Genomic DNA, 23,975 nt, shown 5'->3' with positions numbered 1-23,975 from the left:
TGTGTCCTTCGGCAGTTTGAATTTGGATAAGCAGACGGCCAAAGGCAGCACAGCGCTGCACTACTGCTGCCTGACCGACAACAGCGAGTGTCTGAAACTGCTGCTGCGGGGGAAGGCCTCCATAGAGATTGGTAAGCAAACATACCAGCAGCGAAAAGGGCGGCCGTGGTGCATTACTGTCCATCTCTTTCCTTCTCCTTTTCTCTCTTTCTTTTTCTCACATCTGGATTCAGTCGCACCTTCTCCAATCCATCACAAGTTCATGTTTAAAGTCCTTCCTAAGATCTTATTAGCTACTAGCTAGTTTCAAACAAGTGATTTAGCTTTAGACTTTGTTTTAACCTAACTATAGCTAATTGGTCATTTAGCATAGTTGGCTTGGTCTAACATTATTAGTATGTATATCGTGTTGTTTTGTAAAATATAATTTAGTTACGATTAAACAGCATTTTGATCAACTGTCAGCTCAGATATGTCGACCATATTGCCTCTTTTACTTACTTTGCATAATTTGCAGATTATTTTTCATACAAAACATGCAGCTTTTAAAACAAGATTGTTCAGTGAAAAAAATCATTTTAATCTGGAATTTAAATTAGGTTTTTTTTCTCATAAAAAGTGAAAATTATCTAGTAGGAATATTTCAGCCAATTTTAATGCAGATTAACTAATTTCACAATTTTTTAGATCAGAAAAAATAATTCTAGTGCCACCACCTGCCTTATTTTGTCTTGTTTTAAGCTACAGACACTAATTTGTAGAACATTAAATTCAAAACAGGTTGAATAATTACCAATGGCACTCCAAAACAAGGTTTTTAGGTTTCAGTTTCAGTTATAGACAGAAATGTCTTTTATAATGTACTTTACTTAAGTAAGATTTTGAATGCAGGACTTTAACTTGTAAAAGAGCATTTTTACATTGTTGTAGTATTACTTTTACATAGTAAGTATTAAATTTACTTAGAAAATTATCTGCATACTTCTTGCACCACTGTCTCTCATAAATGTTTTCTCTTGCTGCCTCTCATCCTCTCTCACACACACACACACACACGCACACACACACACACACGCACACACACACGCACACGCGCGCCTTGGTTCAAGTCTTTCAGGTTTAGTTCTCCGAGGTGCAGGCTTTGACAACAGACCATGGTAACTCTTTCTCATGACACTAAAGTTTCTGCTCCACTGTGACATCAACAAAACAGCCAGATAATAGATATAGAGAGAAGGAGGACAGGGAGAAACCAGAGAGTTGTTTAGTGTGGGATACAGTCTAATTACACATTTCTCATGTCAAATTGAAATGGGAGGAAAGAAAATAGGCTGTGTGTTTGCGTTCATGCGCCATGTGGATGCAACAGTGATTATATGTTTGTGTTGTTTTCCCTTCCAGCTAATGAGGCCGGGGAGACACCGCTGGATATCGCTCGGAGGCTCAAACACCTACAGTGTGAGGAGCTGGTGAGCTTACAATGTTTAGACTTGGCTTATGCCTGCATACAGATCACACAAGAGCTGTCACTCATTTGTGTTTGTATGTGTGTGGATTTGTTTGTGTGTATAGTTGAACCAAGCGCTGGCAGGGAAATTCAACGGTCATGCCCATGTTGAGTATGAATGGTGCTTGCAGCATGAAGACATGGATGAAAGTGACGAAGATCTGGATGAGAAGGTGAGAGACACTTTTGTATGTAGAAGAAGAGTTTACAAAGTGCTATACAGCCATGCGAGGAAACAAGAATAATAAAGTAAATAAAAAGCACACATTAAACATATTTTTTTAGAAAAGTGTAATGAAAGGGGGAGTAAGCATTCCCTGAGAGTCTCAGTTGAAGTCAAGAAAGTACCTTAAACATTGATTGTTCAGTATTTGCAGCGAAGTTGGTTTGTTTATATGTGGTTTGACCTGAGCTAATAGCGTTGGCTCTGGAGTAGATAGCTTTATGTGGAAAGTGTGGTGATTGATTGGCAATGAAATGTAACAAATTTGCACGTTAAGTTGAATAATTTAGTAGTGCACAAAATGGGCAAAAAAACATTACATCAAAGCCAGACTTTAAAAATGGTGGTAAAGATGACAAAGTTCCTCAGGTGAGGTCTTGTTGTCCCCATGATAAGACTCATGCCCAGTTTCTCTTCTGTCTTCTCTGAAAATGTACACTGTACATAGTAAACATATACAATGAAGTGATTCAAATCTCACAAGCCGAGTCTTTACAGTGTGTACTGTAGGGGTCATCAAAAACCAGAGAATACAAAGAGCTTTATAGTTAGGTGTAAAAACAATCAAATATATAAAATACACAAAAAGTGTGAAGAATGCAGAATCCTGAAGAATTTCTACAAAGTGATATTTTCTTTTTATTTTGTTACTAATAAAGTAAAGTTGGTGTGTTAAAGTTTGGTTTGATTAAACCTGAGCTCATAGCATTAGTTCTGGAGCAGATCATTTTTATTTGCAAAAGAGCGGTGACTGGCTACATTTTTATTTATTTATTTATTTTTTGGACTAATTGTGCTGAATTAGTGTTTTCTAGGGGATTGGAAAATAATTACAATAGCAACTGTTAACAAGTGAAGACAAAATGTTTTCATTTCAACAGACAAAATATTACATTCAAAAGTGGGAAAACATGAAAACAAGTCTGAGAAGAAAACAGGCAAAAGTTTGTGTTTTTCGTCCATGTACACTGTACATATTAAACACATACAGTGAAGAGATAAAATCTGATGAACCATATCTGACCCGTAACATTCTCACATTGTGTAACGTCACATCCTTGCATGCATACCCTACCTTTGGCCCACACTGACTGCCTGACCTCTTGCTGCCCCTCCAGCCCAGCCCTCATCGCAGAGACGAGCGTCCGGTCAGCTGTTACACCCCGAGCAGTAACTCCCACCTCCAGGCCAGTCTGGGCTCTGCGGGCCGCGACGCTGCCAGCCTCGCCAAGGACAAGCAGCGTACCTTCATGCCCAACCTGGTCAACAACGAGACCTATGGCACCATCCTCAACGCCAACCCGCCTCAGCCCGCCACCACCTCTGCTCCGCCCCTGCCCCCGAGGAACCTGGGTAAGCTCAGAACTAGAAAAAGAATGAAAGGCAAATGTAGATCGTAGCATTTGTAGGCAAAATTGAGTATAGCTAATCACGTTTTATGAATATGATTAAGTTTATATGGATGAATAGATGAAAAAGATGTTAATCACCATCCAGCTAAACCTGATAACCTTTCTGACCTGAATCTGACCTCTTTGCCTGCCTCAGGGAAGCGATATTTATAAAATGTGCCCTGGAGGAACCACCTCATTTAGATCTACAGTATCTGTGATGGCCTGGTCTCATTTGGCCCTGTGTCACTGGTTTCTAAGGCCTCGATGTTAATTACTATGCAGGTCTTAATGACTTTTTGACCCGTTTCAACACCACAGATGTCTCTGGGTACTGGAGCAGAGAAGAGTCACATTGGAGACAGATGGATGGGCAGCTTTGCCAGAAAGTTGTTGACCTCTTTACTATGTGAAGTCTAAATGATCTCAAATCTAAAGGGCAGGATTTCTTTTTCTGTTGAAAATAAGTGTTTTGGGATACCAAATTCAGCTTCATGAAAAAGGTGCTTAAAAACTTCATCATAGCTTTACAGGCCAACCGATTTCTCACTCGTCCACCACAGTCTGTCTTTAATAACATTAGTGGCAGTCTGGAGTGCTGCCAACAGAGCGGAGGAAAAACAGCCAGCTGTGTTGCCCACCTCGCCTCACCGCAGCCCCCCAAACCCAGCATTCTGCACATTCCCTCTCCCCATTAACTGTCACTCTCAATTACACTCAAATGGAAATGGCTTGACTTTTAAAGTGGGCGCTGGTTCTGGCAGTGCACTCTCTCTCTGTCTCTCTTTTTTTCATCTCAGTAACCGTTTTCTTTCTCTGTGTCTCTTTCTCAGGCCAGTTATCCGGTCTGGGGGGGATCGGTCAGTCTTCAGCGTCCAGCAGCTGGAAGCCCAGTTCTTTAGACCTGGTTGGCCGACAGAGGTCGTCCTCAGACCCCCCCAACATGCACCCTCCTGTCCCCCCCATGAGACTCACTTCAACCGGAGGTATGGACCCCAAAAGACCCATTCCTCCTTCTTAAACAAGACCACTGCTACAGTGAAGGCTTATTCCTTTAGTATAGTGTTTTAGATTCAAAGTCTGTTTATGTCTGTGGAGCATAGTTCAGTGTGTACTAAATATGTTACTGTAAAGAGGCATTTAAATGTTTCATTTTCATACTCGACTGTCCCAAATCTTACAGTCACCAAGGGGCAGACGCTGTGGATTCTTTGCAGTTAAAATCAAACATGACATAAAAAAAGAACAAAAAAAGCCTATAAGGCCTTATTGACTACATCTGCCTAAACAATGTAAAAACAAATTCACACTGTTAAATTTAACTGATTAAATGATAAATCATTTAGCGTGCAAAAAAATATACGTCACTAAAACCCAGTGTGATGTCTTTAAATTTATTTATTTTACTTTGTCTGACCAAACCGTCTAGAAAATCCAAAGGTCCAGTGGTGTGTTCAGTTTGCAAAGGTGTGAAACTAAAGGCAATGAAAGTGTGTTACTACTATGTGTCCCAGGTCTGGGTGCTCCTGTGGCGAAGATGGAGGCCATGAGCATACAGTCCAAGTCAGGCCAGGGACCACTGGGGTCCAGAGCAGTGCCACCTAAATCTCCTGCAGGGTAAGAACATTAACAATTTTTCAAGGTGTCTGCAACTATAAATTCAATGTAAACATATATAGGTGTTTAGGTCTGCATTCAGTGTTCAGTGGCGTTTTTGCAGCTTCATTAGCGACACAGGAAAACAATAGATTCATATAATTCACTACACATATGCAGGAACATGGTGCATTACCCCAGGGTTGTGTATCTTGCTGTTGTGAATGCTTGTCTTGTAATGTCGTGTTTGTTTCTCAAGACGAATGAGCCTACATGGCCGCTGTTTAGCCGCTTCATTAGCTTCCAGGCTAAGCTCTGCACCGAGCCAGACGAGCAGTAACTCTCCTCCACAGTCGCCCTTTCGTCTTTTTATCTCCCACAGGGCTGATAGTGCTGTAATATATCTGAACCAGAGCTGTTGAGAGTCTTGGAGAGCTGGACAGTTAGTTTTTTTTTCTTTACATGACTATTACTTTGAGCATATTTTTGACATTATTTTTTTGTTTTACAGCAATGATAAAAGCTTCAACAGAGGACCTCTAAATCGAACACAATCTATCGAAAGACCAGGTGAGTACACAGATAAGAGACACAAAATATCAATTCTGTTAAATCTGTGTGTGTACAGTGTACAGAGAGTTACATTCAAGTCAATCAGTCAGGTCCTGTGTCTTCTGTGGAACGTGGAAAGTTTTGTTGTGATATAATTTCCTCTTCCTGTTCCAGCTAAGGAAGTGCCAGGATGCCCCCAGAACTCCATAGGTCAGTCTCTGCCTCCAGCCCCCATGCCAAGGAAGAACTACCCAGTGAGTCCCTCATTCTTCCTCTCATTATCATCCAGATATTGTTGATTGTAAAGTTCTTATTCATTCATACTGTTGTACCGATTCACTGGCTGGTGATTTTCCACGTCATGGTTTATTCTATTATTAGTGTTGCGCAATTCCCTTCAGTACGCTGCATGTCGACCTATTGTCTCAGTGTTACCGGTGTCTTCTTGCAGTAAATTTCTTTCCTATACAGGCAAAGAGTGTCTTTCTCAGTTTATGTAGAGAAGCTGTTTAGCTCTCTTTTAGGGTTTTTAAGGTGGAAGAGGAGGGTTTAATTTACAACTTTCTAGCCTACAATTATGAATAACAGTGACATTTCTTTTAGTTTGTCAGTCAGTGGACAATCCCAGGATTATAACAACTTTTTCTTTTTCATTTTATGCCTTTCTGTCAGAGCCTGTGCTGCACCACTTACATGTTATCTGTGGTTTTAAAGGTCTTATATCTGCTACTTTTCAAACATTAGTCCTTTTGTAAAAATTCTAATCACATCACTTTTAACTTTATTGTGCAAAGAAATAAATTCAATTGGTCCGAGGTGCAAGAAATACACAGAAGCAGTACAAAATACGCAAAGTAAAACAGTAGAGACGAACCATAATCAAGTCAAAATAAACGTACATACAGAGTTTCCAGTGCATTATCTTTATTATGTTGACTAATGATTACAGAGGAGGGTCACACTCAGTGACAAGAAGTCGCTTTATTTAAAAAAAGCTTTTGGCCGTTCAGCCTTCATAGCTCAAAATCACAAAGTGCCTCAATGGGCTTTACAATCTATACAGCATGCAACACCATCTGTCCTTAGACCCTAAATTAAGAAAAAGGAAAAACTCCCAAAAAAAACTTTTAATGGGGGTTAAAAACGAAACAATACCAGAAGACGCTGTACATAGTCGTCCCAAGGAGCTTTGTCCTGTAATATGATCGGACACAGTACAGTGAAGACTTCATCTTCTCTCAGTGTAACTCGCCCTTAGTTCCCAATAATAATAAAAACCATCCCAATAGAATAACACAAACAGAAATTTGACAGAATGCACCATGACCGTGTCGCTGCATCCGCCACACACGATTCTAACGTTTTCCTTCTCTTCTGCACAAACCTGAGCAAACCTGTTTGTGCGCTTTGTTTGGTCTCTCAGAAGCAGCGCCCGAAGCGAGTGAAAGCCATCTACAACTGCGTAGCCGACAACCCAGACGAGCTGACCTTCTCTGAGGGCGAGGTGATCGTGGTGGATGGAGAGGAGGACCAGGAGTGGTGGGTCAGTATCGCTCACGCTGCAAATTCAGTGTTTCGGTGTGTGTGTTTTTGCATTTTGGATACTCGCATATGTTCTCAGATTAAAGCACAAAGCGCTCCCAGTTCAACTCGTGTCCCACTCTGGTCCCATTTTTACCATGTGGATGCCAGCGCACTCTGTAACCATGGTGCCTAAAGCAAAAAGCTATGATCTCACTCTGGCTGATATTCCCCCTCCTCCTCTTTTTCCGCCTGTTGTTGCTTCCTTTGCGGAGCCCCTTGTGTGAACATCAACCAGCTGCAACTTGTTTTCCTCTGAGCCACCTCTGCAGATATGACCGTATTTAGTCACTCTCTCTCCGTGTCCCTGCGTGGACCCTAAAGTCCCCCAAGGTCCTCGCCATGCTTCCTCTCTGTCCTGCATTCAGCAGCGTTATCACTCTTTGTGTGTCTGAAATATCAAAATGAAAGCACAGTAATGAGGCGGCACAGAAAGGATGAAGTCCTCTGTAGTGAGTGTCACTGTGGGGGTTTAGTTGGCAGTTAACTTGGTCTCTTAACTGGAATTCAGGCCTATTATATGACTCAAGCTACCAAGTTAAATTTTTTAACTCATTTCATAAAAGAAGTAAAATAAATGACAGAAGGAAGTTTTGTAGAAGTAGTGTTTATAACTCGAGTTTTCAGTTCAGACTATCTTATTCTGTACTTATTTCCTCAATGGCTCATCATGTTTCACTTTTAGCCTTGTCTAGACATTGTTGGAGCAGAAACATGTCCTAGCTTTTTTATTTTCAGGTATAGAAGACGTTTAAAATGACTTAAATGGACATAATAAGTACTGTCTTCTTTATCGCCCAAGGTAATATAATGAAGGAATCTCATTTTCAATATTGTTTAGGTGTTTATTGTGTTTTAGCCTCTCTTAGTCCACTCTGTGTGCTCCATTAGGTGGTGTCTAGCAGGGCTGGATGTTGGCACTGATCTCCCGATTTGATTCAATTTTGATTCAGAAAGTCCAGATTGTACAGTTAGGGATGCATGATGTTTAAAATGTCTACATACTGGAAATAAAGTTATTACAACATACAAAAGGTTCAGTTTAGTTAGTCAGAAAGACATATGATAGCTGTTTATTTGTGGGATAAAAATAATAAAACAAAAAACAATTTAAGTTTTCAGGATAAAATCTGAGAACTGCTTTTATATTTTTGCACAAGTAACAAGTCTACACATAATATTTAGTACAAATGTACACACATTCACTGAGAAATGGCAGATCAATCTTGTGATTTTAAGAATCCATATTGAATCATTCATTAGCCATTAATCGCAGCCCTAGTGTTTAGTGGTGTTGTAGTATTCTGTGTGTGCTCTAGGTGACTTATTTTGTTGAAAGTAGTCAAATGATTTAGTGTTTCAGTGAAATTATGCTCTGAAACTCTGAAAACATTCGGAGTCATAGCTTCCTTTCATCATCCTCTGATGTCGCCTCTATCTTCCTTCTGCACAGCTGGGCCACATCGAAGGCGATCCGATGAGAAAAGGAGCCTTCCCGGTTACATTTGTACACTTCATCGCTGACTGAACGGTTGCTCTCTGGGTCTCAGGAAGTGTCACGGGACGCGCCGTCTCTCCTTCACCCGTCTCTGTCCACCGGCCAGCCAAACCTCCACCATCGTCCCATTGTTTGTGGTCGACATCATCATCTTCACTGGCATCATTGACGTGCTTGTTCAAGTGTCACTGCTGTATCATCACCTCAGCTGCAACTTTGCACGGGTGTCATCGTGGCAACCTGAAAGTCTGGGTGTCACTCCCTGCGTGGACTCATGGGACTGTATGTGGTTTTAATGCTTGCTGTTAATGTTTCCGACAAAAAATCTTTAAGATTTAAACAGGATGATTGTAGTGAATGACCTCTGGCAATAAATGCACTTTCCTTGTCTTTATCCTTGTTACAACATGAGACGACATGTGACATAATGAAGGTTATATGTACAGTATTCATTTGTTCCGCTTTCTGCTCAGCCGCATTGTACAGACAGTCCTGAAAGCGATAGTACTGAGAAGACTACATCAATGTATTTCATCTTACTAACAACTGTAAATGTGAACATAGTCAACATGCTTACATTCCACCTCCATGCATGAGCAATTTTAAATGCCTACTGGCTTATAGGTGCGACTTTTTAACTCTGTAGTAGACCTCCTGTGTGGAGGTTTTCCTAATGGTGCTAAGTTAACCCCGAAATATGCTAGAAGCTGCACCCGAGGGAGCGCTTCCCTGTCCCTGATTCAAAGACACACTTTTGTGGAAAGAGGGGATGCAAAAATAATGTAAAAATAGCCTCCAGCTCATCACACCTAGGAGAAACCACTTTACACTCACAAGTGTAAAAAGTGATAGAGCTGCATCCACCTTCTACGAATGCTTCCCCCCCACACACACTGCCTGTTATTTCACCATGGAGGATAATATTGAACAGCAACACTCCAGTTCTTCCTCCTGTACTGTTTTAGGTGAAATGATGAGACTGACTGGAGCCACAGCAGCCAGTAATTACCTTTTACGTCGAGTCTGACACCTCAGGCCGTCTTTGCCTGACACCTGCCTTATTAGAGGAACAGGAAGCGTTTGTGTGTGTGTGTGTGTGAACGTCTCGTCTGCACAGAATAAGCTGAGAATGAAATAATATCAAAGTAAGAGGAAATAAGAGTGTGGGAATGTGATGAAAAGCGAGACATAGCTCTGTGACTTTTGTTGCTTCCTCTTGAACTCAGACTCTGACAAGTTTTTTGTTCACAAAAGAGCTGAAATGGTCTCTTGTCTTTGACACTCTCTATACACCCAGACACAGAGAGACAAAGGAATATCCTTCCTGCAGCTTAAGCCTCTCATCTCTGGGGTCCTATAATGTTCAAAGATGAGTTTATCAATAGTGTTATGAAATAAATATAAAGCATTCAATGTAATTAAATTCATTTTGGTTGCAGAGCAACTTTCTTTCTGTTCATATTGTTGATATTTAGGCATTCAAACTGAAACCAGAGCCTTCCATGGATTTGTGAATGACAAGAAGAGAAGCATGTGAATCGTATCTGATACACTCTCTTCATCATGTTTAATATTAATTCACTGGAAACAGGAAGATTTAATAATCTATTCATGTAAATAGATTTGGTTTTTGTTTTGTTGATATTTAAATGTAAACAAAAGAGCGTTAACCTGGGCAGTAAATGTCTTTTAATGCGCTGTGTGTGGTGGTGAGCAGTTACAGATACGACCTCAGCTGGACCTGTGTGTTTGTGCTGAAAACACAAATACAGACACACACACACACACACAACTAGGAAAATAAACTTAATCCATTCTCATTAACTGTCTGTGGATCACTGCATCAACTCTTAACTCTATTGTGCAAGTAAATGGGAAAATGAAACTGGAATAATAAAATCTGAAATAATACAAGGCTTTGGTCTGTTTCTTTAGAGTATAAATGGCTTTATGAGCCATTTGTGAAAATAATAATGCCTACTACTAAATTATTGCTGGCAGCACATCATGTTTTTGGGGATATTTCAGTCTTAAGTCCTTTGTGCACAAAACAACTGTTAAAGCTAATGACCTGCATTTTAAAAATATAAAATCATTTCACTGGTGTGATTCTTGTCAAAGTAAAAGTCAGCTGATGTATCAAGAGCTCCCTCTGATGGGGAACATTTGAGCATGTCTGCATCCAAGTTTCAGAATCCACTTCAGTGTAAAAACATTCATTGTGCTGTGTTTTGGGGAAGAAATGCCACAATTAAAATACAAAAAATGTCAGACATTCAAAAGTAAAGATGACACTGAAAGAAAAAGAGAAATGACACTTTAATCAGTAAACTAATTATCAAAAACAAAAAACAAAAGCCTTCCACTCCTTTACTGTGCCAGATCAAATTCTTTCATTTCCTTATTGTCACACATTTTCAACCCAATCTTAACTGGACCATGTTGACAAGGAGGACAGTAAAAAGGGTTAAAGGCTATTATTATGTACAAGGTGAAGTCAAGTTAGTACCACAACTGTAAACATGTTCATATGCTTCTAACAGGATGTATGTGGTTTCAGCAAGTCTAATGGATTCAATGCATTTTGAATCACTACATAAAAACAAGGACAACAAATCAGACAACACATCAAGCTTTTAGTACCAAGAAACTCATTAAAAATGAGTAAATCCCACAAATTAAGAAAAAAGTGAGACTCACACAGGTGACAAAGTATAGGATGTGGGCCAAAGTTAAAACTTTTGTATAATGTAACCTTCAAAAAGTGACTGCTATTGTACCAATACTGTTTGTCTCAATGAATAAGTAAGTTTGTCTCAGAAAAACACAACAGAGCACACAAAAGGATATCTAAACTTAAAAAGGGAGATCTGAGTGATTTCCACATGAAGAGAACCGGACCATGTGCATTTCGTCAAATCTGTGTACCGTGTTGTTTCTCCACTGATGAATGTCTCCCATGAATAACCACATGCTGACACAGCTGGGTTACAACATTATGTACCATTTTGTACCATAATTTACATTTAAATATGATTAATTTATATGACAACTGTACACTGTATTCCAAATGCAACCATTTCTCTTTTTTCTTAACTTTCTTCTTTGACTTCAAACTGAAACTGAAAGGTCAAATGAACATGTGAGGTAAAGGAAATAAATTCCAAGGAAATGATTCAGACAAATTCACAGTAGTTCTGTCTCAACTGGAGAATGATGGGAAGGTGATAGTAGGTATCACAAACTGGGAATCATGTTTTCCTGCAAACTAACATGGAAAACACACAGGATTTGTCCTCCAGTTAATCTCTCTTAAAAGAAACAAAGCAAAGTTGGGGCAAAAACAAGGAAATGGTTGCAATTTTTTGGCAATCGCAATGCAGTCATGGTTGTCTCCTGATTTACTGTTGCCGGTTGTGCAGTTGTTTAATTTCTCTTCTAGACAGATCTCAGCTCCCATCCCATCTCTCCGGCTTCAGGACTTGTCTGATGTCAGAGCGCAGTCAAAAGAAGCCGACAGCACCTTGCAGATGGACTGAGCCTGCTCCTGTTCAGACAGATGATGGATTTCACACAGGGAAAGGGAAAAAAAGAAGCAGCATTTATTAACAGGGTAGACGGTGATATACATTTGTTTTACTACCCCAAATCTTAACCTCAAATGAAGCAAACTGTTTCATTTTATACTTTGTCACACTCACTGAGCTGCTGCACTGGTACACCCAGATGCTGCACTCCTTTTGCTTTGCATCGGTGGTTTTGAGAGCCAGGAGATTCTTCCCTGCGCCCAGGCCGTCATCGTAACACAGCATACGCACTATTAGGTACAGCGGGTGGCGATGCAGTACATCCTGGCCAGAGGTAATTAAAAGGGACTTATTGACTCATTACATCAAGCATACATTTCTTCACTTGTATTGGTGGTTAGGAAAGATAAATCATCATGGATCAATGTGGTTTCAGAGGTAAATCTGAGTGTAGCACTACACCCTAAATTCACATTCTGCATCTAAAATGGGCAATGTGGAGGAAACAAGGGAATTGCTGAAATATTAACGTCAGCAGCTTTGCGCAGGACCATGTCAAAAATATAAACTGATGCTGAATTCATAACCATGCTGTTGGCTGTATTTATGACACACTGATGCCGCACAGTCTAATCAATGACCATTCAATCTGAAGTACAGTATATCACTTTTCTATTGCTTTTCTACTCACACACTGGTCCATTGAGGCCACTTTGACTCCGTGCTTTGACACTCCCAGAATCATCTCTTCGTCTCCAGGCACGAAGGGCAGCTTTCCATCTTGCTGTGAAAAGGAACAGAATATTTACAGCATCTTCTCTATGATATCGATTGTGTTATTGATTACTGTGAGCCCGGGGTGACTGGCAAAGCAATCATTGCTGCTTGAAGCGGGTCCCTATCTTTCTCCAGCTTCTTACCTGAGCAGCATCAATATAGTTGATGAGGTCCAGAGGCTCCTGGAGGGTCTTGCTCATGTCAAACTGTAACTTCTCAATGGCTCCCACATACTTCACCCGGAACTCAGCACATGTTTCAGACGTGCTGTTACCTACGGAGGGCATACATCGAATAATCAGTTAGAAAAGAAAAGGGGAGGAATGGAAGAAGAGGAGAGAGAGACTTACCTGAGCTCTTGGTGGAGTCTGTGTCAAGGCTGGCGACGGTGCTGGATCTGGAGAGCCCTCCCAAACTTGAGTCCACAGACTACAAAGAGACAGAAACACAAGAGGGTGCTGGCTAAATTCAACAAGGGAAAAAGTGTCTCTGTCATAACATTTATGTGTGTGTACACGTTCTCGTACTTTGCTTTTGGTGCTGATCTCACTGCTTTGCGAGCTGCTGCTGCTGTGGCGCTTTTTGACTTTCCGGAACATCCTTCACCATGACGACCACATCCAGCCCTCCAGCCTCGCGAACCTGAATCGTCGCAGACCACAGTGTTAAACACACAACAGGACTGCTTTAACAGCTGCACAGGCATTCACATTATAGGAGTGTTAGTTGGTTAAGATTTATTTATTCAGGAGGTTTCAATAAGATCAAGATCCCTTTTGCAAGAGAAACCTGAGAACACAAGACAGTTCAGTCACACAAAGCATTCATCACACACACACACACACACACACACACACACACACACACACACACACACAGAAATCCCAATTCAAATAACCACAAATATGGTTAAAAATATCAGCGAGTAGAACTTAAAAGTCCCACTAAGAAATGAGAGTCTCTAACTTCAGGTTGTTCTGCAGTTCATTACAGTAGTAAAGTTTTCCCCGGTTCAGAGTTGGTATGAGAAAGCTAATCTATCCTGTAATGTCTCCTAAAGATGTTCAAAATCACTGCAGCTTAATTTAGTTTGCAAGGCCTTGCAAAATAAAAGTGTGAAATGTGATGTCAACATGTCAACAAAAACAGCACTGTCCTCTTAATACGAATGCTTTGTAAACATTACATATGTATATATGTATGAGTATAAATTGACTCCAAAACCGGAAATTCACGTTTCACTTTTAATTTCAATTTGCCATACATTAATTTTGTAAGAGTAGGGTTGACTTTTTAAATAGAGAATGTGCTGCGTATGCACATTATAACAATAATTATTATAACAATAATATGCTAATATAACACTGTAATAAATATTCCAATTAAATCGGAAACCAGTTTATCTGTTACACCTGCTACTGTAACAGTATCTTCTACCTCCATCATGTCAGAGCAAAAATATAACTGCAGGTCTTTGTGATGGAGTCGGAGGGCGTATCTGTGCTGGGGTGAGGATGGAGGGGGGGGGCATAAATAATTTACAACACAAATGATACACCAGCCACCAGAATCAACAGGGGACGTTTGACTTGAACTCATCATTTATCTAGCTAACATTAACCCGCATGCTCAGCCCAAAACCCGTTAGCTATATTGTACATCCTAAAAGAAAAGCAAATGTGTGGATGAAACTCATCCTACTCCACCTTAAATGGCCCCCACCGCATTTATTTTCACGCTGAAGTTGAAAAGCGTAGACTTGTATGCAATGTATTCAACAGAGTTAGCTGCACATGACATACCTGTTTGTACCGTAACCGTCTCAATTCACCGTTCAGGGCTACTTTTCTTCAAAGAAGCTTTCTGTTTACCTACAGTTTGACTCTTTAGCTTCACTTTGAGTTTCACAGCCTACACCCAACACCACTTAAAGGGGACGCAGCGAAGTACAAAAAAGTATCTCTCAAGTTGAATATTGAGCCGAGAGGCCTGTCAATAATATATATTGTTAAGTGTGTACAAAGCGTGATGGGTTCAAAAAACATATATATGATTAACGTGTCCTTTGTAACATTTACTTATTTTATTCATGTGAATATCGTTGCCGCAAAAAACGACCAACGTCTGTCCCGGAACGTTTATCAACGCGTTTGATTCCCATCGGCGGTATTTTGGCACAACACCGGAAGTGTAACGTTCCCATTGGCTGAACCCTCATTCATTCTACAAACACAATACAGTATGACCGGATTTATGTTTTCTGTTTTCAAATTTACCTGCAAAATTTAACGCATATGGCGACAAAACGCAAAGTAGAGGTGATTGTCCCCGCAGAGGAAAGTGACCAGCTCCTAATTCGTCCACTGTGAGTTAGTTAGTATTTCTTTATGAATGAAGGTTTTGAATGACTGCTTCTATATGTACCCATAATAACAACCAAATAAATGTAACGTTAGCTTAAATGCTGTTTTCTCATGTAACTACAGGGGTGCTGGTCAGGAAGTTGGGAGGTCATGCATCATCCTGGAGTTCAAAGGAAGGAAAATTATGGTAAATATCTGGTCTTGACTCTATATGATTCAGTTGTAACTGTACAGTATGCTGCTGTGTGACTTCAAACAGACACAATTTATATGTATCTCATTCTAGATTAAAATTGCTAACAATATTCCTTAACCCAATAACCTATCTGCGAGTATTATTCAATTAAGTTAAGGAACAACAGCTATAGGAGTACAACATGTAGTTCTATGTTTATACTTTGTGCAGGCTGTCGTTATTATTTTATATTTTCTTAATTATTGTTGTTTTATTGTGTCCTGTGTTGATTTTATGTACCCAGGACTCCCTGGTAAGCAGTATTGATACTGAGTGAAATAAATAAAGTAATATTGTGTTTGGCAGCTGGACTGTGGTATCCACCCTGGCTTGGAGGGAATGGATGCTCTCCCCTACATAGACTTGATCGACCCAGCCGAGATAGACCTGCTGCTCATCAGCCAGTGAGTCTTCCCTTCTTTCTTTTATGTGTTGAACTGTCTATTTTTGATCAATTACACATGCTCAACCTTATCTGTATTGGTAATTTCCTTATGAAATGTTCTTCTGCTTGTATTCTCTTTTGATTATATTCTAAAACACAACTAAGGATACGTCATTTGATGTATGTGTCCTCTCACCAGTTTCCACTTGGATCACTGTGGAGCTCTGCCCTGGTTCCTCCAGAAGACCAGCTTTAAAGGCAGGACCTTCATGACCCACGCCACTAAGGCCATCTACCGCTGGCTACTGTCAGACTATGTCAAAGTCAGGTAGGAGCAGGGCCAGTCATCATTATGGAACACTCTTCCAAATTAATACTTGTGGTACTTGCAGTAATTGTGTCTTTGATTTATTGCAGCAACATTTCTGCAGATGACATGCTGTACACTGAGACTGACCTGGAGGAGAGCATGGATAAGATTGAGACCATCAACTTCCACGAGGTCAAGGAGGTGGCTGGAATCAAGTTCTGGTGCTACCACGCGGGTCATGTGCTGGGAGCTGCCATGTTCATGATCGAAATAGCTGGAGTCAAGGTAATGACTCCTGTTTTTTTATGTATGATTTATTTTGTTTTGTTTCAGAGAGTCCTGTTGTTTACTTGACTGCCTTTTTCCCCCCTCCGAAAGCTGCTGTACACAGGAGACTTCTCCCGGCAAGAAGACAGGCATCTGATGGCAGCCGAGATCCCCAGTGTCAAACCTGACATCTTAATCATAGTAGGCCGAATAACGATTCACATCGAATACTACTTTTAATGGATCTTTAGGTGATTACAACATGGTAAATCCTGTTAATTCTTTTTAATTCTGCAGGAGTCGACCTATGGCACCCACATCCATGAAAAGAGGGAGGAGCGTGAAGCTCGGTTCTGTAACACAGTCCATGACATTGTCAACAGAGAAGGCCGCTGTTTAATCCCTGTGTTCGCCCTGGGGCGGGCCCAGGAACTGCTGCTCATCCTGGGTGAGAAATCATGTGTGACTCCCTGATTTGGCAAATCCAACATGTTGGATCTATATCATTTCGGACCCTTTATCATGAGATGCTTAATATTTGCATTGTATTACACTTCTTTAAAAGTTAGTTTTGTCTGTTGCATCTGTATTCTATTATGTATTACTCAGAGGAGTCTGTAAGATTGTGTTTCATGTTCTCCTGTAGATGAGTACTGGCAGAACCACCCAGAGCTCCATGACATCCCCATCTACTATGCTTCATCCCTGGCCAAGAAGTGCATGGCCGTGTACCAGACCTACGTCAACGCAATGAACGACAAGATCCGCAAGGCCATCAATATCAACAACCCTTTTGTCTTCAAGCACATCAGCAACCTCAAGGTGGAGAGTGCTGCAGATAAAGACACCCAGGCTGTTATATCTTTGGCTCATTATCTGAAAAAAAGCCGCTGAGTATCTATAACTGTGATGTTGGTTATTTCCAGAGCATGGATCACTTTGATGACATCGGCCCCAGCGTGGTGATGGCGTCTCCGGGTATGATGCAGAGCGGGCTCTCCAGAGAGCTCTTTGAGAGCTGGTGCACTGATAAGAGGAACGGAGTCATCATTGCTGGATACTGTGTAGAGGGCACACTGGCCAAGGTCAGACTCCAACAGGACAGTAGACAAAAGTGTGAAGTGTTATTTTGGGTTAATAGATCTAGTTTCTTGGATAAAAGTGTTGTCTCTAAACTCGGATGTGTTTATTGAAACAGTGAACGTATAACCACGGCAGCTTACTGTGGTGTGTTCTCTCTGCAGCACATCATGTCTGAGCCGGAGGAGATTACCACCATGTCAGGACAGAAGCTGCAGCTGAAGATGTCAGTGGACTACATCTCCTTCTCTGCCCACACTGACTACCAGCAGACCAGCGAGTTCATCAGGGCTCTCAAACCCCCACATGTGGTAAGAGGAAAAAAAAAAATGACAACACTGACTGATTGATTTGTGTTTTTAAATTCTCAGTCGTCTGTACCCTTCAGTTATATCAGTTGTAAATGAAAATCGGCTCGACTCTCCCGTCTGCATGTCATCTTCAGATCCTGGTCCACGGGGAGCAGAATGAGATGGCCCGTTTGAAGGCTGCACTGATCAGGGAGTATGAGGACAATGACCAGGTTCACATCGAAGTCCACAACCCTCGCAACACAGAAGCTGTCACCCTCAACTTCAGAGGAGAGAAGCTGGCCAAGGTCAATAAACTGCCTTTTTTCTTCTCTTGACTTTTATATTAGATTTATATGGTCCAAAGCCATAATGGGCTCCTTAACAATGCTAAGTCATGATTATTGCTTGTATTAGATGAAACTATAAATGTTAAACACATAAATCCACTCTGAAACTTGAATGAAGTTACTGAACACGACTCCTGCTCTCAGGTGATGGGCTCTCTGGCTGATAAGAAGTGTATTCAGGGCCAGAGGGTGTCAGGCATACTGGTGAAAAAGAACTTCAACTACCACATCCTCAATCCCTCTGACCTTTCTAGTAAGTATTTTTTAGTTCTCCAAACTGCCCCTAGAGATATACTGTATGTTGCACATTTGTTCTGTTGCTCCATGGCACAGAATACAACGGTTTCCCTACTCAGTTGTGCACACTGCCGCCCCTTCTTTAAATATTGAAGTGACCTGATGTGTCTGTTTTGCAGCGTATACAGAGCTGGCCATGAGCACAGTGAAACAGTCCCAGGCCATCCCCTTCACCGGACCTTACTCACTGCTTGTCTGCCATCTGAGGAACCTCACGGGTAAGACTGCCATATTTGTGTATGTGCGCTGAGTGACCAATCACTTTACAGTTTGATGTGTGTATACATGAAAACTTATTCAAAATATATTCGTTTTTGGTTCATTCATTAATGTTTTCACTGATTTGGAGTTCACGCCACACTGACTGTGGCTGTCTTTTCTCAGGCGACGTGGAAGAGCTGGATGGAACCGAGAAGAACACTTTGAAGATCTTTAAAAATATCACTCTGATCCACGAGGTCGGCATGGTGCTGCTGGAGGTGAGCGGCCAGGCCAGTTCAACCAGCTGTGGTCCTGATGCAGGAGGGGAAAAAAGACTTTGACCGGCTCAGTCTCCTTTTTGTCCTGTCTTATGTCTAATCGCACGCATTAATGTGGTAACTTCATGAGCTGTCGGCCACTTGTGTTCATTGAGTGACTTACTTGATGCAGCTGCTGTGTATGGAGCCTCACACCTACTTGGACACTGAAGCACATTGTCAAAATGCAATGGGAGGTGCTAGAAATTCATCTCTGCCAGATCCTTGTTAAAAATGAGTTTGTGTGATTTTACTAGCAGGTTACAGATCCCAGGTTTAGAATATGGCCTAATATAATGTCTCAGATTTTAATGGGAAGTTTATATTGTGGAGCTCAGAGGTGGGCTGGGACTTCTGTGTTTTATTAATGGCTGCCATTCACCCAACCACCTTTTCTCTTTATCTCCTGTTTCAGTGGATAGCTAACCCTCTCAATGACATGTATGCCGATGCTGTCACCACTGTAGTGCTGGAAGTCCAGTCAAACCCAAAGGCTCAGAAAGGTCGGTTTGGCAATCAGCTATGTCTGTTGTTTATCCAGATCTTTAGTTTTGAATGCTTTATAAACTGTAGAAAGAATACAACAAATTCGACATGTTTTATTTAAACCCATTTACTAAAAAAAAAGCTTAATGCATTGTGTCTCATTATTGCCACAGACTTTGTTTTTATGAATTCTTCTTCTTCTTAATGTGATTCAATTTGTGTTTTATTCACAGTCATGGAGACCCAGAGCGCCAGTATGGACATGGACGTCTTCCAAACCCGACTAGGAGTCATGTTGCAGTGAGTGGCACACAAGCTAAATGTCTAAATCTAAATCCATACTAATGTGTTTATAACATTGTATACATAAATCAGTGCGTTTGAAAGGTATACTGTAATATAAAATGTCACCAGAAATAATTTGTCAGTTGATCTTTAGTTATATTGTATAATATCTTGGTTCTCTCTTTGTCTTTAGGGACATGTTTGGAGAGGAATGTGTGGATTTCAGTGATGGTAAAAATGTCTCGGTGACAGTAGATGGGAAGACGGTTCACATTTGCTTGGAAACGAGGGTGAGAAGCAGAACAAAACAATGTATGTGGTGTAGGATTGTTATTGTTTTGTTTTTTTAAATCGTTCTCACTGACTTCCTCTCCCCTGATCAGTCGGTGTGCTATGAGGATGAATGCACAGAGGACGACTCTCTGAGAGAGATGGTGGAGCTGGCAGTGCAGCGGCTCTATGATGCCCTCAACCCGGCCATCTGAGAGCGGAGACGGGACTGCAGACGAGTTCGTAACCAGTTGGACTTCACCTTTGAACTAACGAGGGACAGAGTCTCTCAAGCTCAGACATCACAGATATAAAAACAAAGAATACTTCTACAAATTCTGTGTTGAAAGTTTAACAAGCAGTTTGTATTTGTGTGCCAAAAACTGGATAACACGTGTTCCCAAGAATCATAGTGACTTGTCCATCGGATAGATTAGTTTGACATCCATATTGCTACACTACCAGGATCCAGTGTTTTAGCTCGTTTTATCCCAAATACATTACACATACATACTTTAGGCACTTGCCCTGTTTGGTTTGGTGTAATTGACTGCCTCAACAACCAATCCCAGTCCCACTTTGTGGACGCAATGTGGAAAGATTAGATCGACCTTTTACTAATTCATTGAACATGAAGGAAAGTTTATGACCTGTGACCATAGAGCTACTATGTACGAAAAGGAAATGAATAAGCTGTGTAGACAGGATTTGTTTGTGAGATTTTAGTGTTGTTGTTTTTGTTATGCAAGCACTTTTAAATTATATTTAATGTTTTTACTGTATTTGTATAGATGCGCTGTAGGTTTTGTTTGACCCGAGTTTGTTACTAATGTGCACTGATATGATGGACTTGTTTACTTTTAACTGTGAATTTCTAAATGCACTAAATGTTTGTGTTCATTACATAATGTTTGAATGATGTGTCTTGAATCAGTGAGCAGTTAAGTTACTTTGGTCAGTTATTTCATCAGAAATGTTTATTAAATTAGGTTCACAGTTAACCAGTGTTGGTGTTGTTGACTAACATTAGTGCCAACAAAGGACCCAAGCAACATTTGTTTCATTGTGCTCTGACAGGCACTGCTCATAAGTCATTTATTAGTTAAATATCAGGACAATATAACCATTGATTTTTACAATAAATATAATCCAAGGCACATTCTTTAATTCAATTATCTGAGCTATAATAAGCAAAGCACCTGTTTAATGTGCTCTCAAGATATAACTGATCCACACATCCCTTACTGCCTTATATTGCTATAAATATTTCATAAATAGCAATACATTAAAACATAATCAAAACTTGCTTCACCATTAAAAATAAAGAAATCTGTTTGACAGATAACTTTATAAAAGCCAAATGAGCTGAACTGCAGCACTACCAGGTTGCAAATCAACCACTGGATCTTCCTCTGTCAGCGTGTTCACTCAGTATTGTGGACTACATTCAAAGACCGCATTCATGGCACAGTGAGGGATTAATGACTCCTGGGTAGAGCCGAGTGCTGAACCCTCAATCCTTTTTTTTTGACTCAAATGTTTCTGTATCAGAACTGTAAAGTGCTGAAAGTTGTGAATGCCTGGTCATATTCATAATCTTCTTACTTATTCTTTAATAAGATGTTTACTAATTTAAATAATTTGTCAATTTTTAAACTATTTTATTTTGTTCTTGAATGGCTGCTTGTGTTTAGACAACCTTTTATCATTTCTTTTTACATTTAACAAAGAAGATCTGCAGAGAAAATATTCACAAGAGTTGACTTGGTAACCTTAAGTGTTGCATTAGCACTAGTACTGAAACATTTCAAAGATACCCGTCCCTGCTGTAGGGACTCACATTGACTGTGTGTGACTGACAAACTGAGTGACAAAGGCAACACCAAGCAAACACCAGTGCATAGGGTCATCTCAACAACTAATGAATACTGTGTTGAATGAGAAGTGTGCTGAGATGCAAGCTTTCAGACTGAGGAAGTGAAACATATACACATGTACAGTCTAGTCTTTGATTAGCAGCTTTTCAGTGCAATCCTATAGAATTGCACATTGCACTGTGTCACAACAAACCAAAGGACGATGTTGAGTCAGCCATGGTATTTCACTGACATTGAGTTGTTCATGTCTGCCTGCATAGAGAGGTCAGAGGACAAACATAGGGCTTTTAACAGCAGTCCTGTACTCAGTGTTGTTTTTGTGTCGTGTGAAGGGTGGTGATGATTCAAGGAACCCACAATACTATTAAAAGGTGTGCACATTCCTCCTCACTACACCCTCCATCTCCTCCATGTGGATGAACTTCAACCCCGTTTTAAGCTGATCAGTATAGCCACGGCCATCGCCAGCAGCGCCCCGACTCCCATCTCCATCATCCTGCCCAGCTTCTTCTCCCCAATCGTCTCCTGCTTCTTCCTCAGCATCTCCTCTTTGCGGACTCTGATGTCTCGTTGTCTCTGCAGCTGTTCGTTGTAGTGATCCTTGAAAAACTTGTCGAAATCAAAGACGCCTCCTCGGCTGTCTCCGCCCACCACAGACCGGCGGCCCTCGGTTTGCTTTGAGCTGCCTGTGGTGCCCTTGACGGAGGGTCTGGCTGTTGCGATGAGGTCTGACTGGCTCAACAGACCCCTGTCGTATTTCTTCCTCAGTGCCTTGTTGCCCAGCACGGTGTAGGCCTCGCTGATCTCAGAGAAGCGGACAGTGGCCTCCCCGCTACTGGCGTTTCTGTCCGGGTGGTAGATGAAGGACTGCTTGTAGTAGGCTGTTTTTATCTGGGCTTGAGTGGCGGTAGGTGTCACCTGCAGGACTTCATAGTAGCCTGTTTTGGTTTTGTAAAGGGGCTCAGATCGGGTTCCGTTGCCGCTGTAAGCTCTGGTAAACACAAACTCTCCATGTCCCCAACACAAACGCCGACTACCGAGGCTCTGTTGTCGACGAGCAGACCTGCAGGTGCAGAAAGTCCTCCGAAACCTGGCATTACTGCGATACAGAGGGAGATTTCTTTCTATATTTTGAACCAGGGTCTTGTTAGGAAGTGAATACTCTTTGTTGAGTCCAAGATAATAATAATAATATTCAGCGACATTTCCGTTTTCCCAAACATCGTCAACAGTACTAAACAGTTGTGTTACCCTTGTGTAACTGTCCTGTGAAACTCCAACGGTCACTCTGTCGGCAGCATTTTCGGCTCCATACAGTTCGCCATTTTGAATATCACCCAACAGAAACCCAGGTGATAGAGCCGAAGCCTGTATTGCAATTTTACCTTGCTTGTTCTTAATTTCCAGGAGGTACCGTTTACATAATTTGTGTACAAAGTCGTACGCTCCCCTTCCAACACGATGCCTGACCTCCGCCATGTTTAAGGGGAGCAGAAGAAGATAGCTGATCAGTGATGCCGAGGGAGGCGCGTCTGGCGCCCCCTGGTGGTGGGCATGAAACAGTTAAATCAAAGTTCTACTGTTTTGTACAGCCACTTAACAAAAGTGTGCAGAATCTATTACCAAAAATCTATCTATCTAATCACTTTATTTTACAGGTCTGTATTTTTTCTCACAATTTTCTAATAGTTTCCTGGAATGTAATTTGGTGCTACTTGTAGGGGAACTAGACGTGAATTTTTTCTGCAGGCAACATACACTGAGTTGTCAGTTTATTAGGAACACCTAGCCAAAACTATTGCAGTCTAGTACAACAGTCCTAGTATATAGAACAACTTTATTGTCAGACCAACACGTTTTGGCTTGTGGCCTTCATCAGGGCCACTTTTTCTATGTACTACAATTGTTGCTGGAGTTTTAACCTCCTCAGACTGTTTCCCTTCTCCGTGCACCTTGGAAGTAGGTGAAGTTGTGCCGGAAATCCCTACTCTGCTTCTATAATTCAACAGTCCTGCAATAAATCCTACCTTCATGAAGATTATAATGTTCAGTTGAAACTGTTTTAGGGAGGTGTTGATTCAATTGTATGATCATTTTTGAGGATGTAGTTTGTGGTGCTGCTGAACTTTATTGCATTATACAGAAAGGCGTTTCTGTTATTTAGCCAACACTCACTGATTTAAATCCAAATGTTGACTTTCAAGGGAAAAATATGCGAGAAAATGACTTTGTCCACATTTTCTCTTTTTAAGTAAGTTATGCAATAGTAAGTCAATAAGTCGTAATTTTGTCATTCCTAACATTTCTATT

At 41.0% G+C, this 23,975-nt stretch overlaps 4 protein-coding genes across 6 annotated transcripts in view; 2 read left to right on the top strand and 2 right to left on the bottom strand.

The window, feature by feature from the left end:
- Positions 1–10,262, top strand: part of asap2a (ArfGAP with SH3 domain, ankyrin repeat and PH domain 2a) — a 65,836-nt gene extending 55,574 nt beyond the window's left edge. For all 3 annotated transcript variants that reach the window (XM_044165846.1, XM_044165844.1, XM_044165847.1), the window contains 10 exons: positions 16–131; positions 1,402–1,469; positions 1,573–1,680; positions 2,849–3,083; positions 3,955–4,107; positions 4,636–4,738; positions 5,229–5,287; positions 5,444–5,523; positions 6,693–6,812; positions 8,304–10,262. In XM_044165846.1, coding sequence (XP_044021781.1) covers positions 16–131; positions 1,402–1,469; positions 1,573–1,680; positions 2,849–3,083; positions 3,955–4,107; positions 4,636–4,738; positions 5,229–5,287; positions 5,444–5,523; positions 6,693–6,812; positions 8,304–8,378 — 1,117 coding nt within the window. In that variant the 3' untranslated portion in view covers positions 8,379–10,262. The remainder of the gene's footprint in view (positions 1–15; positions 132–1,401; positions 1,470–1,572; positions 1,681–2,848; positions 3,084–3,954; positions 4,108–4,635; positions 4,739–5,228; positions 5,288–5,443; positions 5,524–6,692; positions 6,813–8,303) is intronic.
- A 387-nt stretch (positions 10,263–10,649) lies between these two features.
- On the bottom strand, positions 10,650–14,609 carry itgb1bp1 (integrin beta 1 binding protein 1). The gene is made up of 7 exons (XM_044165850.1): positions 14,455–14,609; positions 13,180–13,294; positions 13,003–13,081; positions 12,796–12,926; positions 12,567–12,659; positions 12,050–12,199; positions 10,650–11,895 (listed from the first exon to the last, which is right to left on the bottom strand). The coding sequence occupies exons 2-7, from the start codon at positions 13,249–13,251 to the stop codon at positions 11,824–11,826; spliced, it is 597 nt and encodes a 198-aa protein (XP_044021785.1). The 5' UTR covers positions 13,252–13,294; positions 14,455–14,609; the 3' UTR covers positions 10,650–11,823.
- Positions 14,610–14,821: 212 nt separating this feature from the next.
- On the top strand, positions 14,822–20,789 carry LOC122861442 (cleavage and polyadenylation specificity factor subunit 3). Its single transcript, XM_044165848.1, has 18 exons — positions 14,822–15,017; positions 15,139–15,202; positions 15,557–15,654; positions 15,835–15,963; positions 16,053–16,230; positions 16,324–16,413; positions 16,510–16,660; positions 16,859–17,034; positions 17,139–17,297; positions 17,457–17,603; positions 17,738–17,890; positions 18,077–18,185; positions 18,349–18,447; positions 18,614–18,708; positions 19,163–19,250; positions 19,467–19,533; positions 19,712–19,808; positions 19,902–20,789. The coding sequence occupies exons 1-18, from the start codon at positions 14,947–14,949 to the stop codon at positions 20,001–20,003; spliced, it is 2,073 nt and encodes a 690-aa protein (XP_044021783.1). The 5' UTR covers positions 14,822–14,946; the 3' UTR covers positions 20,004–20,789.
- Positions 20,790–20,846: 57 nt separating this feature from the next.
- On the bottom strand, positions 20,847–23,625 carry LOC122861443 (dnaJ homolog subfamily C member 18-like). The gene has a single exon (XM_044165849.1). It carries the CDS (start codon positions 23,142–23,144, stop codon positions 22,089–22,091), a length of 1,056 nt encoding a protein of 351 aa, XP_044021784.1. The 5' UTR covers positions 23,145–23,625; the 3' UTR covers positions 20,847–22,088.
- Positions 23,626–23,975: the final 350 nt, after the last annotated feature.

Source organism: Siniperca chuatsi, linkage group LG15 (genome assembly GCF_020085105.1).
Source record: "Siniperca chuatsi isolate FFG_IHB_CAS linkage group LG15, ASM2008510v1, whole genome shotgun sequence".
NCBI classification, from domain to species: Eukaryota; Metazoa; Chordata; class Actinopteri; order Centrarchiformes; family Sinipercidae; genus Siniperca; species Siniperca chuatsi.
This window is presented reverse-complemented; position numbering and strand designations above follow the sequence as displayed.

What these genes read in the sequence shown, in the direction of transcription:
- itgb1bp1 (XM_044165850.1), bottom strand. Translation starts at nt 13,251, where the DNA reads ATGTTCCGGAAAGTCAAAAAGCGCCACAGCAGCAGCAGCTCGCAAAGC. An exon ending in ACTATATTGATGCTGCTCAG is followed by an intron (nt 12,660 to 12,795) that starts GTAAGAAGCTGG and finishes TCCTTTTCACAG; the next exon opens with CAAGATGGAAAGCTGCCCTT. An exon ending in TGGCCTCAATGGACCAGTGT is followed by an intron (nt 12,200 to 12,566) that starts GTGAGTAGAAAA and finishes ACCTCTGGCCAG; the next exon opens with GATGTACTGCATCGCCACCC.
- LOC122861442 (XM_044165848.1), top strand. Translation starts at nt 14,947, where the DNA reads ATGGCGACAAAACGCAAAGTAGAGGTGATTGTCCCCGCAGAGGAAAGT. An exon ending in CAGCTCCTAATTCGTCCACT is followed by an intron (nt 15,018 to 15,138) that starts GTGAGTTAGTTA and finishes ATGTAACTACAG; the next exon opens with GGGTGCTGGTCAGGAAGTTG. An exon ending in GACCTGCTGCTCATCAGCCA is followed by an intron (nt 15,655 to 15,834) that starts GTGAGTCTTCCC and finishes TCCTCTCACCAG; the next exon opens with TTTCCACTTGGATCACTGTG.
- LOC122861443 (XM_044165849.1), bottom strand. Translation starts at nt 23,144, where the DNA reads ATGGCGGAGGTCAGGCATCGTGTTGGAAGGGGAGCGTACGACTTTGTA.